This window comes from Syngnathus acus, chromosome 21 (assembly GCF_901709675.1).
Source record: "Syngnathus acus chromosome 21, fSynAcu1.2, whole genome shotgun sequence".
Classification (NCBI taxonomy): Eukaryota; Metazoa; Chordata; class Actinopteri; order Syngnathiformes; family Syngnathidae; genus Syngnathus; species Syngnathus acus.
Window position 1 is genome coordinate 1,680,451 of NC_051105.1, and position 19,653 is coordinate 1,700,103.

The 19,653-nt window shown below is 42.5% G+C and overlaps 1 protein-coding gene across 1 annotated transcript in view; it reads right to left on the reverse strand.

Moving 5' to 3' along the window:
* LOC119115382 (low-density lipoprotein receptor-related protein 1B-like) overlaps nucleotides 1–19,653 on the reverse strand; it is a 136,665-nt gene that overhangs the window by 78,043 nt on the left and 38,969 nt on the right. The window contains 4 exon segments of the mRNA XM_037239819.1: nucleotides 655–912; nucleotides 2,040–2,168; nucleotides 2,932–3,051; nucleotides 11,256–11,393. Of these exon segments, the coding sequence (XP_037095714.1) occupies nucleotides 655–912; nucleotides 2,040–2,168; nucleotides 2,932–3,051; nucleotides 11,256–11,393 (645 nt within the window).

The following is a 19,653-nucleotide window of genomic DNA, read 5'->3' on the forward strand; positions in this document are numbered from 1 at the left end:
ATCTTCGGAATTTCCAGCAGAGCCCAATTGTGCGTTTCCAAAGCTGAGTGCTTGCTCTCAAAGTGCGGATGGCCGCACGGGCCGACGGTGCTTAAGGAATGTTTCCTCAAGGAGAAGATTGTCTTGAAAGGCAATATCGGGCCGTGGAAGCGCCTCAAGATTACACCACCATGAAGGCCACTTCTTTTGTCCAATTAGATTTACAGTGTAGGCTGTCTTATCAAAGTGTCAACGGGGAAATCGGATGGCAACGATAAACGGCGCCGGTGGTCAAGTGAGGGAGTCAGTACTTGACTCAGTTTTTGTTTTTTTCTAAAATGTAAGTATGGTTCTTTTTTTTTTTTTTAATTGCAAGAGCCTTTCATAGCAATATCATGACTAAAAAATTTGCAATTTGGTAATATTTGGGAATTAAGACAAATGTCCAAGCTATAAATGATTAATTATATTATATTATTATATCTAAAATATATATATTATTATAAAAATTCATATCACAAGCTTTTAAAGGTCAGCTTTTATAGGTCAAAAAAAAAAAAAGAAACTTTCCCCCCCAAAAAATGTAAAAAGTGGCAGAGGCACATTTGAAATGTAATTTAAATGTGCTGCTGTGTTATTGTATCATGTACATTGAAAATAGAACCCAAAACTTACTGTGCAAGTGTTTTTGTGTGTTTATTTCCTTTTCCCGCGTGAGTCTGCGTAGATTCTTCATTTCAGCACAGCGAAGTTGCCCCGAGGATTCTTTGGCCAGAAGCCAGCACAGCTTGTCCTGCTTGTGCTGGAAATCCATGGCCAGACTGGCATTGACACTCAGAGACCTCAGGGGCAGGAAGCCCGTTCCGTTTAGATGGCCGATGACAATACGATCCGATCCGCCCATGAGAAGCACGGGAGGCTTGTCGCCGGGATCTAGTTTGGAGATAGAGAAAGAAATAGGCTTGCGTGTATTTGCGAGGAGGCAAAGGAACACTCGCACGATAAAGCAAACCAAAGAACGGCGTAGCGTAGCATCGAGCTAATAAAAGCCACAATGTAATAATGGAGCGAAAGCGGCGCTTAATCAAGTGACATGCTTAATCAATCAAGCGTCATTTGTCATACACAAGTAAAAGAAACAAGAGGCCGCAAGAGGATTACTTGTCTCCCTCCGCAGACCGACCGCATTGCACCTGTCGATAAATCGCATTTTCATCCTTTGGAGCTCAAAGCAAAAATATGAACCATCGCGTTGGCTTCAGAGTTGGAAATATTTTAATTCGGTTTGACCCCAATGAAAGAAGATTAGATCAAGATTAATTCTTAAATCGCACTGTAGAGTTGTACCTTCCATCTTCCATGGAGTTTTTTCTTTTTCTAAATACCCTGCTGCATCTCATCTACTGGCCCCGGAGAACTGTATCTGAAAATTTATATTCATGAGCTGTGGCAAGTAATGGTAAACCAGTCGTTATCAGAGTAGCACTATCCCTCTATGCTAAATGAATATTAATGCGGCCCGGCGTTGGGTTCACTTAAGTTTATGGCTTATCATATTCAGTGTATTCCTGCTAGGAAAGCAGTCGTATTGATTAAAAGCAGCAATGGTGGCGTTCCTCCCTGTTAGGTGAGCTGCGCCGCCAGCCATTTTCAAAATCTATGCCGTTCAGACAACAATAAATACTATCAATTAATGTTTCTGAGTACAGCTGCAGACAGAGGATTGAATTTCATTGATTATTATTATTATTATCGACCACCTAAACATAACATGGCTGTATTCTTTCTAAGTGGGCCTTTTAATTCATTTGGGTTTATTAACTACTCCAATCTGGCATTCGCATAAATCAGGGTTACGGCGGGGATTGTCTCGCCATTAAACTCTGTCGACTGCTCCCACTTCCCTCGTGCTCATTAATTTTATCATGATCCTGGCCTGACCACATCTTGCAATTCCCACATGGGTGATGGAGACGCATTCATCTAGCTTCAACAACCCGGCCGATATGCCGTCTGATTCGACGAAAGTCTTTGACCGAACAGAGAGGATACAAACTCACCTTGTTTGGCTTTGCAGGAGGTCTTGTCGGGTTGCAGGACGTAGCCTTCCACGCAGCCGCAACTGTATGAGCCGTACGTGTTGCTGCAGGTTTGGCTGCATGAGCCATATTGGGCGCATTCATCATGGTCTGGACCGGAGGGGAAGGAGTACAGAAGAAATTAACCGTGCTCTAAAATGACCCAAATACATGAAGTCGACCGAATCGGGCCTCACTTGTGTGGGACAGCGTGGCGTTCGAGTGATTATGCAGTGCATTGGTGTCAAACCCAAGGCCAGGGGGCCCAGATACGGCCCGCCACATCATTTTATGTGGCCCGCGAAGACGTTGACAATCGTAATGGCCCTCCGAGGGAAACTATGACCACGATGCGGAACCACGACAAAAATGAACTTGACACCCCTGACGTAGTGGACGGCTTCAGTGTCTTTCCCGAGTTCTCCGTCACTAAATGTTATATAACTCGAGTCTGAAAGTCTTGAAGTTGTCCGTCGTGTGGTTAGTTGAACGTCGTTTGATAACGTTGTTTTTCTGAGAAACTGAAAAAACGAGTGTCCGGCGTTACGTAACGCTCATTCAGCACCTGTGTTGACTTTCAGTGTATGCAACAACTCTCGGGAGGCACCTTTTGGCATCGAAACGAGATCCCCGATGGCAGAAAGCTGGCTCACGCTGTATTTTGTGATGAGCAAACAAAGCCACAGTAGGACACGTGGCTAAAAAGTGCGCCTAAAGTTGCACGCCGAGGCCAAGAAGGAACGGAGGCCCCCGCCTATCGACAGATGGACTCGCATACCTTCCGCCTCCCGCTATTTCGCCTCGGGGAAGGTCCGATGGAGGGCAAAAGGGGAGACCAGCGTGGGCAAGGAGAGAGGAAGAGGGTGAATCTTACCTCGGCAGCTCGTGCCGTCCTCGCCGACCTCGAAACCGTCAGCGCAGAAACAGAAGGTGCCGTTCCTTGTCATGACGCAGCCGTAGCGACACCGCAGCTCGTGGCAGGCTGACAGCAGCTCTGCGGGGAAGACGGCAACAAATAGAAATGGGGAAATTTCACCTTTGGATTCAGATTTTGTTCCCGATATATAAAGTCGATGTTTTGTCTTCCTTTTGGACATGAGCACATTTCTTGTTTTGACTTGACTCCACGGTAAGAAGAAGAATCAGACGGACATATTAGCATGATTTATCGTTAGCCTAATAGCAATCGTGTTTATGAAAAGGATCAAATGAGACATTTATCTCCGTTATCTTCCATAGCCCACAATGGAATGCTTCAATATCAGGGCATTTAATCATCTAAATTGAGATGCTCACTGCATGTTTGTAATCATGAATGTTAATATTGTGTTGGTGTCCTTGCAGGGATCAGGCCAACTCCGACCTTGTCGTTAATCCTGCAGATTGACGATCATCATCAGCATGACAATGAACAGCATTTTACTTGCTACGTCGGCGATTTCAGACTCCCCCGGGAAGTGGCGAGATAGTTTGGGATTTTATTATTTCCTGGGTGAGATCAGTGGTTGACACTTGATATGTGTAGACAGGAAGGGAATCAAGCTAACGCTGTCATAATGAATAAACGGGACTGATGTCGGCTCAAGCCTTCAAACAAAGCTTCGGCTGGCCCCGAGACTGATAAGCCATTGCTGAGCATTCATTAATGTCACGTCGCAGACAACATAAAAGCTCCGTTTTTTCCCTCTTTGTTAAGAATTTAAGACATTCAGCATGGAACACGAAGTCTCCTGAAATATAATTCATTTCATGACAAGAATAGGAAGAAATGACACTGAAAGCATTCTTACCTCCTTCGGAATTCACGGCCACATTTTTCGTCATTTTAAAGTAACTCTGTTGAGTTATGTGCTCAATTTGATCTTGTTTTGATGAATTGTATTTATTATTTTTTTGGTATGATAGAAAATGACACCTGTGTTAATGAAGTGGGCGTGTTTCATCAAAAGTATGACAAGCTAAAGTATGAATTTTATATTTCTATTTACAAGTTTCTGATTTCTTTGCAGAGAAACGTACACAATGTTTTTGTAGTTTTCAGTCACTTGCATTTTCAAGGCTACCATTGATGAAGCCCATTTTTTATTTTTATGATTCAATTCAGGGTCGAGATCACACAGTGTTCTGAATAGAAAGACCTTGCCGTGTTGTGCTGTGCAGCAAAGGTCGCGCAATGATTTGCTGGCAGCCTGCGATCTTCCCGCTGTCCCAACAATCTTAGTCAGCGTCTTTTTATTTACTACAGTCAAGTGGTCATCCCAGACAGGTACATTAAATAAACATCAGGACCGATGCCAGAAATGTTCAGTTCACTAATTGAAAGTACTTTTTAATACCCAGGGACATCATTGTCTATTAAAGTCAAAGTTTACTCTCGGATTGGTTGGAATTTGATCAGCGGGTCGCAGTGGGTCGAAATCAACTCTAGCAAAGATTAATTGGTGACTAATAAGATAGAACTGAAGTGCAATTCTACGATGAGTTTTGATTAATATCACTTCAAAATCAAAAATCGACATGCAGGAGTTAATACGGTTGAGTCGAGAACTTAGTGTTGATAAAAAAAAATGGTGTTATTCAAAAAGCCTTCGACGATGCCGTCGCTCTTTCAGTCGCTTCAGCAACATCGAGAGAGAAGAATAAGAGCTCGTGTGACCGTCACCATGAAATGATGCGTCTCTGCCAACTAAACCGCTCCGTGGCAAGGTCAGAATCCAGACCGACCCGAAACTGGCAGCAAACAAACAAGCCAATTCATACAAACTGCCAACAGCCTTCAACTTCGACATACAATGGACGTTTTCAGCGTTCTTGCAACTATTTTTACAAAGTGAGTCATTTCCAAAGCAAACATGCCGTAATTACCACTAAAGCACATTTTTTGTTTTCTTGAATGTCTTTATTCAAGCTGCTCGATAGCTCAAGTGGCAATTATATCTCACCAAAAAGATCAAATTGTTCAAAGCTTCTTTCAGACAACGCAATGACGTTCGCATCAGAAGATAAAAACATGACGGCGTCGAAAGAAGAGTGTTGCTCAAAAACTTTTCAAAGTGTAGGCGTTGTGTTTTAAAGAATGTCAATCCAGTCAAGGTCAATACAGAACTTCATGAGTGAAAGTCTTTTGAGAAACGTCCATGAAAAATAATGAATGACAAATGAAAAGATGCAAATGCTTCTGGATATTTTTCTACCAAAAACATACCGCCTTTTTTTCTCCTCACGGGTGGGGTGTGCTTGCTCTTGGCTTGGAGAGCCAAATTCCATTTACAGCAGTTTTACAACCTTTCAGGGCAATTAACACAATCCGTACAAACGCTTTGTAGCTTTAAATGAAAAGTGAGCAGTATTCTAGATTGTGCTTACAGCAAACCGGCGGGGTGGGCTGCTGATGCCTTCAAGGTTCAGGAGTTTTTCCCCATTGGGCTTTTTTGCTTTTTCCTTTGATTGATGACCTGACGCCTTTTCTTCTGACTGATTTGTTTTATATGGAAAAAGACTGCAAAAGCAAACGGATCTCACTCAGCCACGTCTGATACCTGAGCAATCTTATCGTTGCTGACCTCAAGGATCCAAAGAAATCACAGTTGGCTTTTCCCTGAAACAAACTTGGCAAATAAAGCCATTCATCTGTTCAGTTTCAGCATGGCTTAGCCCGTTCGGGGTCACAACGGAAGCTGGATCCAATCGCAGCTGATGGTGAAAGGCCGATTGTTTTCACGTTCAACGCCACCATCAAGAAACTATAGCCAAAATGATTTGCGCATGGACGCAATTCTCAACAATGAAAGGATATGTGACTACTTACTTTATGCGTCCCACTGCTAAGGGATCATAAGTAATGGGACAAGTAGCCACTCAGCTCTTCCATGGCCTGGTGGGCACGTATGGTTGCCGAGGCAACCGGCATTTACTGATGATGTGATTCATGTCAAAAGCAGGGGGATGGATCATTTTGGGATCCATCCACTTGCTGTGCAGCAATTTGTCTGATGCATTCCAAGCTTGTCTAACACACTCTCAACACCTAGCTTCGGGGTGCACGCTTGCATTTTGCTCTCGATACCGGCTCGGAAAATGATGACACATTATCCGAGTAGAAAATGGATGTAATTCTAAGCCTTATAGCCGATATTTATTCTTATTTGTATAAGTTTACATTTCTTCAAATGGAGATAATGCACGTTATAGTTTTTTTTGTACCTGCGGGAATAGTTGCCAAATCGGAACTTGAGATATGCTAATCGCGATAGCGGAAACAAAATACAAAGAAATCTATGGAGCAGGCAGGCCTTGAGCCGACTCTCCGCAATCATCCAAACAGATGGCCTAGCGTGAATGAAAAGAGCGACGCCGTTCATGTGCCATCATCGGAAGAATACGGTCCCATCGCCCCATCTGGCCCAATTAGGACTTCCATTCAATTACAGTCAAGGAATAAGCGGCTTCCCAAAACTCCTTTTACAGTCACCTTCTATCACTGATGAGGGACCTGTATGTGAACCAAGGGCAACAAATGAGATGCACCCAGGATCTTTAATGAGCGGCTTCCCCAGCTACTAATTAGGAGCTTTCCCTCGTTCGGTTGGTCTGAAACTTGAGTTGGAGCTACAAGATTGATTTCAACCAGGATGAAATTGGGTCAAATATTCCCAGGGGTTCCAAAAGTCTCAAATTCCCAGAAATATACCAGGGGGGTAATATTTTCCTAAGAGACAGTTTATGATTGCCATGACACTATTTATTATTGAGGTCGTGGAGAGAAGCTTAAGTGTGTCAGCTTTGATGTCACATTGTGTCCGTCCGGATGCTTTCGAACTTCAGGCTGGAATGTAAACGGTGAGAATACTCGGCGTTTGAGACTTCCTGATCTAGCCGTCAATATTTGCGGGTGTCGGAATCTCCCAAGCAAACAATTCAATTTTAATTCCAAGCACTCCAGAGGAAGGCTATCTTGTGACACCAGCTTGTTTCCTCAAATCAGGGGGCGCGCTGACACGGATGACGATATCTTGACAGTGCGAGAGAACAAAGCGGGACGCCTGAAATATTGATCGGCGGCGTCTTCTCGCGTTTGGAGTGCAAAGCCGCCGAGGTTGGCACCGAGCCCGCGTTGCGCTTATGGGGATAACGAGACACTGTGTCAAAAATAGATTTATTCGAGTTTTACTTAACACGTTGGCTCAAAAGCCGCATTAATGGAGGCAGATTCAAGAAATGAAACACTCGAAAAGGGCAAGCCAATTTTCTTGGACCAGCAGAGTGACTGCTTACTGTAAATATTCCATTAGCGCCGTAGCAATTTTCACATCCTGTGGTCTCCCTCGACAAGGATGCCTGATATATTTACAAGCTGAGAAACATAAAAAAATATATCAACGGGCCTTCTGAATAGTAATAGAAGTATCCATAATTGAAGGCGTCTTCACTGCAGAGAAAATACGGTGGATTGAAAAGACAAAAAAAAAATACTGCAGCGAGTTCGGAAAAAAGTGATTTCAAGACGATTGAGCGAATAAATCAAAGCAAATAATTCATCCAATTTGACAACCGGGGATGTAAATGTACACAAGTTAATCTTGGTCTCTTGGTTAAGATGCCACATCTGTTTCCTTTGTGAGGGAGATTGATTTGTGCGAATACAATCATGCCAAATCTCCAAAGCGCATCTTGCCAAGCTTCAAAGTGATGAACGTGGACATCAATCAACTTTATCTGAGCCGATAAAGGAGACGTGCCAAAGGAAGAAGTCAAACCGCCGGCTCGGAAAGTGCGGCGGGCCTCGGTCGGCCTTTGCGCCGAGATCTGATCATTAAAAACGATGAAGAAGCTCATGGATGTCTCCCGCAAGAGATTTGTTTGTGAACACGTTGTTGCTGACAAGGTGCTCAGTCTGAGAATGACGTCGTGGTGATCTGCCGTACGACTTTTCACCATCTCATCATTTTTGGGTGTGGCCGGAATCGCAGCCAGTGATGCGCTTGAGCTTTGATCGCCTAACGTTTCAAGATAATCGCTGAGGAGAATCTCGAATCTTGATGACTTGGAACTGAAAGGAATGAATAATCCATATCGGCACGGAATATTCATCGGCGAGATCACAACGGGCGGGCCGGAGTGCCTTTGCCCCCCAAACATCAGCGACTGTCAACTTGTTGCCGAAAGGAAGAACGCGTTGAAATGAATTTGCATGAAGCATTATTAATACGACATCAGTTGCTATGCTAATCAATCGGAGCGCTGGATAAGAATTCCTCCACGGAGCCGCGTTGGGGCGATACTGTGGCGGATTTGCCAGCCAACGTGACACGATGGGCTCCCACGCACTTGGACGGTCTCATCTCAAGCGTCATTAAGTCTCGGTCATGACATGCTGAGGCCGCTTTCTATAGCTCGCCTTTTTCCGACACGTACTAATATTGAGTGTTTCCTCGCAAAGACGAGCAATCAGACTTTTCGAAGTGATGTTTGTCGCCGCATGAGCTGAGACGAGCTCGCCAAGCAAAGAAAGAAAAAGGAAAAAAGGTCTCAACCAATCAATGAGAGCACAAACACGACATGACGAGCGTACACTCAAAGGCGCAACAAGTGGAACTAAATGGCGAATCGCTGAGCTCGCTATGTTACTAAGGGCGAGAGAAGCTTTTGCTTCAATGAGTTTAGGGTTCAGAGTATCAATTAGTCTATTCTATGAATGTCAAAGTGAAATCTGACTTTGGATTTGTCCTGTCTCAATGCTTGTTGTTTTCAATCAACTTGCACAGGTCAGAAAACGGGTTCAATGCAATTATTCCAAAAAATGGAAATGAGTGGCAAATATCCGGATCCATGAATACAAAGTCCATGAGCAGACCAGCTCAGTGGCCTAGTGGTAGAGTGTCCGCCCTGAGACTGGAAGGTTGTGGGTTCAAACCCCGGCCGGGTCATACCAAAGACTATAAAAATGGGACCCATTGCCTCCCTGCTTGGCACTCAGCATTAAGGGTTGGAATTGGGGGGTTAGATCGCCAAATGATTCCCGAGCGCGGCACCGCTGCTGCTCACTGCTCCCCTCTCCCCCAGGGGATGGATCAAAATCACATGGGGATGGGTTAAATGCAGAGGACAAATTTCACCACACCCAGATGTGTGTGTGACGATCATTGGGACTTTAAATTAAATTTAAACTTGAAGATTTTTGAGAGCTTTAAAAAAGAAAATAGCCAATTCTCCAATTAGGTCGAATTTTCTTTATGAGTCGACTTCATTTGCAGTCTTGACCCGTGTCAAGAGGGCATTCCAACTCGTTATTGCACAAGTTGAATGAATTGGCATAAAGCAGCTGATATGGTCCATCAAGCAAATCTTCCCTATTATCATATCAAACTAGAAGACAGCAAATGACAGAAAGTAATAAAGGACTAGAACATTTAATAAAGCCCACATTCAGAAAAAAAAATAATGTGGAGCAACATTTAATCCATTTTGTTTCTTATTTGAAAAGCAATATTTAACATCGCTTAGAGTATCGTGTCACAAATGAAGTTATAAGTAAACTATCAGCTTATTTATCATCCAGCTGTGTAATTTCCTGTGCCGTTCACCGGGCTGCCATATTAACCATGCCGAACTGTGACCAAAGTTTGCAGTTTCGGGTCCAATTGGGAGTCAAATGTTACAATGCATTTCATCACAAACAGCCTTTAGGAAAATTGTAAGAAATGGAACATATACAAATATTCCTACATGGTCTTTCATTTAAGTTAGCATTTAATTACAGTGTCAAGCCTATTTAATGTATTTCGAAACAAATCAACTAACCGCTTTACCGGGACTTTAACATTCACTTTTAGTCCGTAGCCAAATTGTGCTAAATGGCGTGAAGTAAAAACATGTGCGATATGTCCTCGTGGACATGTGACTGGGAATGAGCACGTTTCTTGAAGGTGAATTAAAAAAGAGTTTGGTGGGTTTCCATCTGGGCACCTTCACTCAAGTCCCCTCGGGATGTGAGCATGTATATTCATAAGCGGTGGGCGGGAGAGGTAGGTGAGGGAGGGGCAAGGGGGGGAGTAAGAGACCCAGCTGGTTGTTTAAATCTTCTCCTGAGTGACCTGGATTCCATCGGCCCCTGTCCGTGCGACGAGGCGCACTGTACGTGCGTGGCAAAGCAGATGGTTGGCACCACGCCGTCCCAGGTGGCCCTAATGTCAAATGATTTCAGGCCGTAAACTTAGTCGCACTGCGGAAAATGTGCCTCCGTGACGAGAACCACCCGAAGCAAACAAATATTGGAGCTTTGGTGTTTGTCTGATTTTTTTTTTTTTGGATTTGTTGAGTCGATCAAATGTCCTGCCAATGGTGAATTTTGCTGGAGAAATATTATTATTTACACATATGGCAAGCCATGTGTAAAACAAAATTTGATTTTGTGGAATAAAGGGCCATCAACAGTATTCTTAGAGGTCACCTTTGCAAAATAAATTTTAAAAATAAATAAATATTAACCAAATAAATCTATGGCGAGCATTGTGTTAATAATGAAAGAATGAAAACTGGCCTTGAAAGCAAACAATGTTCAAGATATTCAAGTATGGAAGACAAATGTCATTCATTCAACATTCATCAGGCACTGTTGTAATTACATTTAGATGTCACAGATTCGAGTGTGTAAAAATGTTTCAAAAAAAAAAAACACCGTGCAGGCTCCTGCATTAAGACTGCCGGCCATAAGCTTGACGTATGACTCGCATCAACTAATGGAGCGATTTTAATGGCTCATGACTGAAAACGTCATAAAGCTCACTTACATTTTGCGCTCGCACAACTGACAGCATTTACGTCAGAGAACATTTTGTTTCAGTTGCATAAATTGGATTTTTTTATGTTTTAAGTCTTGCAGTTGTTAAAATCTCAAGTTTGTTGTGAGTATTGAAAAACCGCTTTAAGATGAAACTGAACTAACTACCCGTGTGGTTAAAACAGATCTCACTGGCATGTTTAATGAATCCCCTAAATAGCTTTTTTACTGCCTTGTGCAAGAAAATATGAGGACTCTTGCACATCAACTGCGGGGGAAAAAAGCATGCCCAATAGCAAATAAATTACAGAGTCATATAAGCGGTCACAATCTTCCAGACGCTGTTTGCATCTGACTTTTTGTTTGCTCATGTAAAATAAATAAATAAACTTCATGTAAAACTGCAGTGATGTTCTGACCTCGACAGTGGACTCCCTCATCGTAGCCGTCCTGGCAGTCTCTTGCCCCGTTGCAGAGTTTGTTGAAATGAATACATTTTTTCGTCCCGATGCACTGTATGTGATTGAGCGGACATCTGATCACGACCTCTCGTGCACCTGCAAAAAAAGGAAGAGAGCAAATGCTATGAAACATCTGCTAATCAACAAAAGTCAATCATTCATACTTCAAAATTCCAATATACTGCAAAGAGGGGTTAAAAAGCAAAGTGTGGAGAGTCTCTGTCGCAATAAATGGTGTGCCATGTTGTTTGGTATTTAAAAAAGAATGCCGCTCAAAACGAAGCCCCGATTCGTGGGTTTGCCATTGTGCTGGACTCGGCTCCAGCTCACCCGCCAGCCTACTGAAGAAGTGGAAAAGGAATACGGCATTGTGTTTAGCATTTCCTTTCTATGCAGGAAAAAAAAAAGTTTTCCTCTTTCGAGATCCCCTTAAAGGATACATAAAAGATTTTTTTTGTGGGAGCCAAAGTAACCTCAGTGTATGCAAATACGTTTCTACTTCACAGCCTTGTACATTGCACAGTGCAGATGTTTGCACGATCCCTTTAAAAAAAATAAAGAAAGTCCAAACTCCCGCCGCCAGTCGGGCGCACGGCGGAGAGCAGCTGTTTAAGGATTCATGAGGCACATGGGTGACCCTCACTCATGTGGGAGCAAATCAAACACAGCTGACCAATGTCTCGCATCTCTACCTTAACTACACCAACATGACCATTACAGAGGCACCGCTGCGTCCGCCTAATGGGAAAGATTTATCACTCGTATGACGCCGTCCCGAGCAATCTGGGAAGTTATCCGGCTCGTAAGAAGTCACATATCAGCACACACGGAGCATCTCGCGTGGCTGACGACTTATTCAAAGCGTCCATTTCTATTTTGTGAGGGACAGACTGTTTGGATGAATGTGCCCGTTCCAATGAGGGGCTGTCACGCCGTGTTGATTTACACAAAAGCCAGCACGCTGCCATGGCTTCCGTAATGGCACAATAAAGACTCGGGCTTGTTTCTCCCCCCACGCATTTCCATGGAAACGTTTCGAGGACCTAGGTCCTTAATGAATATTACTTTGCCGTCATCGTCTTTTTAGTAGCGCAGTATTTTGTTACGTCCGTGCCCTTGTCTTTAACAGCTTGTATTTGATGGAATAACTGTTTATAAGACATTTTGCATCACACTCACACCTGATCATTTGGTAAAAGACTTGATTTGAGACCAGCTCAAAGCAGGTCTAAGTTGTGGCGCAATGTTGATGATTTTCAATCTTCAGAGGTATTACATCAGCATGCGTCGCAATCGCAATCAGTGTAAAAATTAATTCATTGACATTCATCCTTATTATATTAAAAAAAAAATTATAAAAATATCAATTTTTTTATATAAATACCACATGCGGCACAATCGGTGCGTGTAAAACTCGCACAGGTGCATGATCATCGGTGTTCACCCCCACAACAACACAAAAAGCTCATTTCTGTTTGCAAAATATACAAAATGTATTTCAGAGATTTCCAATATCCAAGTATCACAAGAGCTGTACTTCGATGTGTACTACGTTCTGGCAACAAAGGGCATTTCTCTCACGAGGGAACACACAGTGTCCCGGACCATTCAACACATTCCCGTCCGTTTGGCAAATGTGCTCTTTAACGCACAGCTGTAAAGGTCCCTGACAAGCTAAACGCGTTGTCAACCTCTCTCCTCTCCGCTGGCCACATGGGTTCTAATCTAATGTGATAAGGGGAGGATGGCAAATGAATATTCAGTGGTTCGGATCTGTCACGCAAAGGTTCACAGATGCTCTCCCAACGGTTGCTCTTCCCGTGACTCAACTTTGATGAATTAAAGCCAGACGTGCAGTACAGTAAAAAAAAAAAAAATCACTTGTAATCGTTTTTGAGAGGTATGACACGAGCCGTTAATGTTTTTAAACGCTTCCTCGAACAAAGGCAATTGAGGAATTTCGAACTATGTACCGTGAATCCTGTACGTTGGTCTCTGATGCGTTTATTGTCTTTTTTTCTGTCAAACGGTGACTTTGAAGATGAGACGTGACTGTTTTAATATCACTCTTGGTGGAAATCTGGATTCTACGTATTTATTTCCTGACGGTTGTCTTTTTTTATCCCTTTTTGTTTTTTTACACTGCTTGATGAAGTTGAAGATTATTCAAGCCGACACTTATTAGTAATTACGTTTCCAAACATCACAAACTAATTTGAACAACTCCGAGGTAAAGTTCGGCAAGGTGACGGCAATTAAAAAGCGTGGGTGCACATGAACATCTTGGACGGGTCCGTCAGGCAGTATCAACATAATTAGCCGTCTGCGCGCCTCATTGGTATGCACGAGATTTTAAATTACTCTGTGACAGACTAAATGTTGTTTTGAGTCCCAAGACAAGTTTGAATTGATCAGGTCGTGTTAAAAATTGTGCACGTGCTTGCCTACTCTTGGCTGCTGTTCATTGAAAATGATTAGAACCAAAAGAATAAAATCAAATGATGAATTTGACTGGGTTTAGGTTTTGATCAATTCACCAGATGCCGAGATGGAATGGGTAAATACTCCAAACAGCAGCTTAATCATCACCTCCACTAAGAGGCAAGACAATCCCCCGCCATATAAAAACAGGAAATATATGCGCTCGCGAGCAGAGCGAGAAACATTTAAGTTCTACATCAATATTTATTCCAGTCTTTAATAACACAGTGATAAATTTGAGGAAAACGGTCCTGCCTCGTCAAAACGCGGCACATACATTAACGGCAAAGAAAGCCACAGGGCGATATCAACAAATATGCACCGCGTGATTAAGAAATACGGGGAAAAACCTTTTTCAATGAGGAGAGAAGAAGGAAAACGTGACGTGTCGGTAAAAAAGGGAGCTTGATGAGCTGGACAGAACAATGGAATGGATTCGTTCGTTCGTTCAAATTCAATATTACAGCAATAATCTATCTGGTAGTAATGAGGACGTTTGATTTTTTTGCTTTCATAAAAACGTCACAACCCATCGCAAACGATTCCATATCTCTGGAACGGACTTTCTTTGGGCATTAATAAATGAGGCCACTGGTGTGGAAGAATCATCTCGGTATGTAGAAGGAATTCATACTTAGCTTCATTTAAATGTGCGTATTGGAGCCGGTGACTCGTAGAGTATCCGGGAAAAAGTGATTCTTTGTCACAAAGGATGCGTTCAATACACTTATTCTTTGTTTAAAGGAGGATTAGTTATGGATCACTGAGGAGGGATCAATGAAGTCTTATTAGAATCTCACAAATTGGCCTCGCTGGATATAAATGACGGGCACGTGAACTGGAATGTTTATTCATTAAAATAATGGTGAGTACAGCTGTGGCAAAGGGACCGCAAGTTCATTTGAAAGCAATCTGGCACAAACGGGAGATGTGTTGTGATGTGAAAACAGAACCTTGGACAAAATGTGACAAGAATGAAAAAAAAAAAACAAGTTGAATCGTACGGCGTTAATGGGATGGAGAGACACAGGTGGGAGAGCACAAGAGAGGGCAGGGAGCCTTCTGGGGCGGCAAAAAAAATCATTAAAGAAAGCTGCCTCACTAATCAAACAGTAGGTAGAAAATGCCAAAGGAAAAACAATACGAAATTAGCTGCCTTACTAAAAGATGTCAAATAGGCAAGGACATTTAATAAATGTAATAAAATAAAAAAAAATAAAAAAAAAAAAGGTAAAAAAAAAAGAAATGTTTTAATTGTTTTTTGTATCGTAAAAAAAAATATTAAAAACATTTGCAAAAATCAAACATGGATTCTTACTATTTTAGATGTACTCAATGTTATGATCTGTGTTTGGTTTGTTTTTTTCAAACTTGATATGAAAAAGCTTTTATTCTGTTTTGCGATTTGAGCGAGCGATAACGCCGCCACGCTTGTATCTCAAGGCGACGCCGTACGAGCTGACCGGTCGTTGATCGCGATGCTCCTGTGTGGCTTTTATTCAATTTTGAGCTTCATTGACCTTCGAGATGGGAACATCATCAAGCAAGTCATCGCAAAGGCTCCCAGTGTTTTCACAAGGTGATTGAGAAAGAAACATTCAATTATTCGTTACTAATTGCTTCGTGCGGAGGGGGAAAACATTCTAGTGCTTTACGACTTGCTTAACTTCAGCTGTAAGAATTGTTGTATTGTTTTCTTTGTTAAGCAACACGGTGTCTGATTATTCTGAATTCACATCTCGGTATTCATCAAAAACAGCGTTTGGCTCTTTTTGCAATTATAGACTGCAACTCTTACAGACAGAAAGCAGTGGGTGGCTGCAAAGTCGTTGTGTGAAATGCCAAATAACAACCGCATGGGTGATATTATTTTAAGACGCCAGTAACAAAAAAAAAAAAATTGTGTTTTGGTGATGACACTGATAGCAGACCGTATGTTCGTTCGAGAACACCGAAGCTTTTCCAAGAAGCTCGCTCAGTACGATTGCTGAAGGAACACAAACAAAAGTGCAAAGCTGTAAACTTTGAATGTAGAGCTTGGCAGTAGTTGGCCTAACCTAAAAACATTTATTTATTTATTTATTTATTTTCCGACCATTTTCTACCATTTATTTATTTATTTATTTATTTTCCACCCGTTTTCTGCATTTGATTTATTTATTTACTTATTTATTATCAGTCAGTCTCATCAGAAATCCGATATTGGCCTGGTGGATCAGAGATTTTCTTACGAGCTCGCCACGCCCTGCCCTTGCTTGTAGGCCTTTTGCTGCTTACTCTCTAAGTAAGCATCATTTATTCTCTTTGTCGATGCAAAACCAGCGATGCAGCTCTTCTACCGTCACATTTGTGCTGTGTAATTTGAGCATCAAGGAGATGACTCCAACGCCACCCCAGCTCAAAATGGGCAGATCCTGTTGCTTGTTTTGCCGACTAGCTCGCTCTGACGTGACCGGAAAGTGTGAAATTACCGTGTTCCTCTCAGTGAGTCAGTTCTGACGTGAATAATGTTGAGACAGCCTGTTTGTTTCCGAGTGACCAAATCCACTCACGCTAAATGATAAGACAAGTCAACAATCATGATAAAAGTGTGAAATAGGTCACTGGGCACCCTTTTAGCCACACCTCCACCCAAAATCCAGACGACTGAGTTACTGAGCAATTCATTATGTTTTGATGGATTAAAAAACTCATCACGCCTTTGTTTTAAATAATAACTCGGCTGCGGCAAAGAGCTCACTTCATAAGTTTAATAGATAGCAAAGTGCAATGTGTCGCATTTGATGTCAAATCACACAAACGCTTTACCAGACATGACATGCAATTACGACTGGAACGGAATACTCCAGTGTTTGTGTGATGTCGTGGCAACTAGCGAGATCCCCGACTCAGATCATGATTCGCTTAATACGGCAGCGAAGAGCACAAACATGCATTTTTAATGAATTTCAGTCAACATTCAAAGACTCCTCGAATAATTTGTACAAAATGCATGAGACGTTATCAGCGTGTAACCTTGGCGGCATATTTCTGGAGTAAACAGAAGGGCTGCACCTCAGTGGGAAGGTAACGTTACATTATGCAAAAGGCCCTGCCCTTCAGCTTAATAACAAGGTTCGACGCTACATTAATGTCTAAAGCGCCGTCCGACGGCTGCCAATTCCCATGGCAACCGGCCACCTTTGCGATACATTACTTTCAGGACGGGAGTTCCCCGATAAAATACCCGCCAGGATGTTTATAGGCTGCTTGAAATACATGCCTGATATTGCGGATGTTTTATAGGACTTTGTATTTTGTCCCTTCAAGCTATGCCTGTAAAATAGCTTTCAATTGTGAAAATTATACATACTCCACTGAGGAAAAATGGCCAAATGTACAGGTACACAATGGAAAATTGCATTTTGACAGTAAGATGATACCTTATCATGGTGGCTATTTCCTTTTATTGAGGAGGCTTCAAGAGAGACGTTTTCCTCTATAGAGCAAAGCAGGTCACCGTAATGTAATGGCTCGATAATTATGGGCTCCACGAGAAACAAAATGCATAAGAACCATGCAACACCGGGGATACTAACACACTTAAGAGTGAACCCCTCATGCGGCAGAATCACCTGCAGACAAGGAGAATTAAGATCGCTTGCCAGCGTTCGGAAAAAGCAGTAAAGAGCCACGGCAAGAAAAGCCAATAACCCCAAGATGAGACTGACGAGACCAATAAGGAACACCAGAGCAGGCTGACCAAAGATGCCTTTAAGAAAGTTCAGCAAATAATAACTACAGCATGTGGTATGGAACATCGAGTCAAGAAGTTCAAGGTCAGGATAGAATTTAAAGGCCAAGCCCAGATCATGCCGGACCTCCAAATTGAAACAAAAAATGAAGCGATGGAATTAAAAGTCTGTGGAAGACAAAGTTATTCCAGATCTATGGAAAAAAATGGAATGTTCTGAGCAAGACCAATTGGTTTGTCGTAAGTGTCGTAATTGCTGATCATTTTTGTTCCTGGCATTTTAAAAAGTGATGGAATCAAGGGTGTGTCTAATCAGTAGATCAGCTTGTTCACCGTGGTTTTAAGTGTCATATGTCTCCCATCACCTCTCACTCGAGGCTTTAACTCTTAGGAAAGACACAACCTTGTTATTTGATGAAGGGCAGCAAGTGAAAGAAGAATCGTCTCCTCTGGAAAAATCCATGACGATGGCGAATAGCCGTGAAACAATGCTCCTCTGACCGACCACGTATTTGAAGTCAGCCGTTGACCCCTTTTATTATCTTTACCTCTGGCATTGACAATTCAGAGGATTTAGTGGTAGAAATGCCCAGAAGATTGACAAAGCTCGACACAGCAGCATTTCTGACATGAGCCAAAAGTCTATCAAATCCTTTCCCAGAGGATTTATGAAGGATTTTGTTCCTAAGACACTGTGTGCTAACGTGCAGAATAAATACAAGAATGGGTTGAGAGACACGGAAGCTTTCATGGAAATACAAACAGAAAAACCATCATCTGAATGGCATCTGTGCTGCCTTTCACTTTCCCCAAACTGCCTTGGCATTTGGAATTCCTTGTTGACGCTTTCGCATCAGCGCATCGGATGCTCAGCTGCCCCCAGTCAAAAAAAAAAAGGTTTGACACTGCACTCATCGCACCAGCTTGGGAGAATTGCCATTTTACTGGGGTTTCTTTTGCAATTCCTGGAGGCTTTTTTATTTTATTTTCTTCTTCCCTTGGAGAAAGTGTCAGAGGCCATCCAGTCCCAGGAGGCCAAAGCGCTATCTCCCCTTGTTCACTGGTTCTTCCAATCTGAGGCAAGCCTCCCTTCTCTCCTTCCCGTAGGCTCCAAAGATGCCAGCGATTATGTCTTTGTGACCGAGAAAGGGAAAAGATCATCAATGATGACAAAACTAATTAATTCACAGTAAAATCGAAGCATTCAAGATATTTCAATGACTATCTTAGTTTCTCACATCATACACACGCTCATTATTCTCATTGTTCCATAATGCAGCAGCCCACCTTTGAAGAAATATATTCCAGTCGTGCCTTCCGTGGGCTGGGCAAAGCTGATCTAATTCTCCTTTCTATCAATCCATAATCCATGTTAATGAGCTATGCACCATTCTTGAATGAACATGCAAGGTGTCTTTTCTCCCGGCATTGTGAATAAAACAGAGCCTGCAATAATCGATGCGATGATTAATGGCCTTCCGGGGGGAGATGAAATGATTTGTCCCTAAGCAACCGCACAGAGCGAGGTGGCGTCGTATTTCCCGTGAGGGTGGCGGACGTATTCGACTAGAGCACGGCAATGCACTCGACAGGGATGCTCGCAGTAAACGTGATACTACAGGTCATATCTAAATTTTATTTATGCCGTTCAAATCAAAGAATATGAGTGGAGAAATAGTGGATTGAAGCTATAAATAGCCAGGGTCAGTCAGTTTGCCCTCATCACAATGGATGGGAAATGACAGGAGAATTCAAGAGAGCTCGCAAATCTATAGATGGCATCCACAATTTAGTAGCAATTAGAAAATCCCCTCCAACCATGTTTGTAATTCATACAGCCTGCAAAGGGAACGATAATGGTCGGTATTGCGAGTAACGTTGCATTATCACAGCAGTCAGCGAGGCATAAACGCCCTCCGCGAGCCTCTCCTCGATTGTGTTCAAGCATTTGAGAATGTCCAAGTGGCTGCGAACATGATAAACAGCCGCTGACTCTCATTACATAACGTTGACATCAACTGAGCGCTTTCGTTCAATTTCTGTCAAAAGCGCTTCTACCGTTGCCTTCTTGATTAGGGAATTCACAATGTGTGGTCAAGAAAAATATAGCCTCGACAGAATCAAATCAAATATCAACTTTGA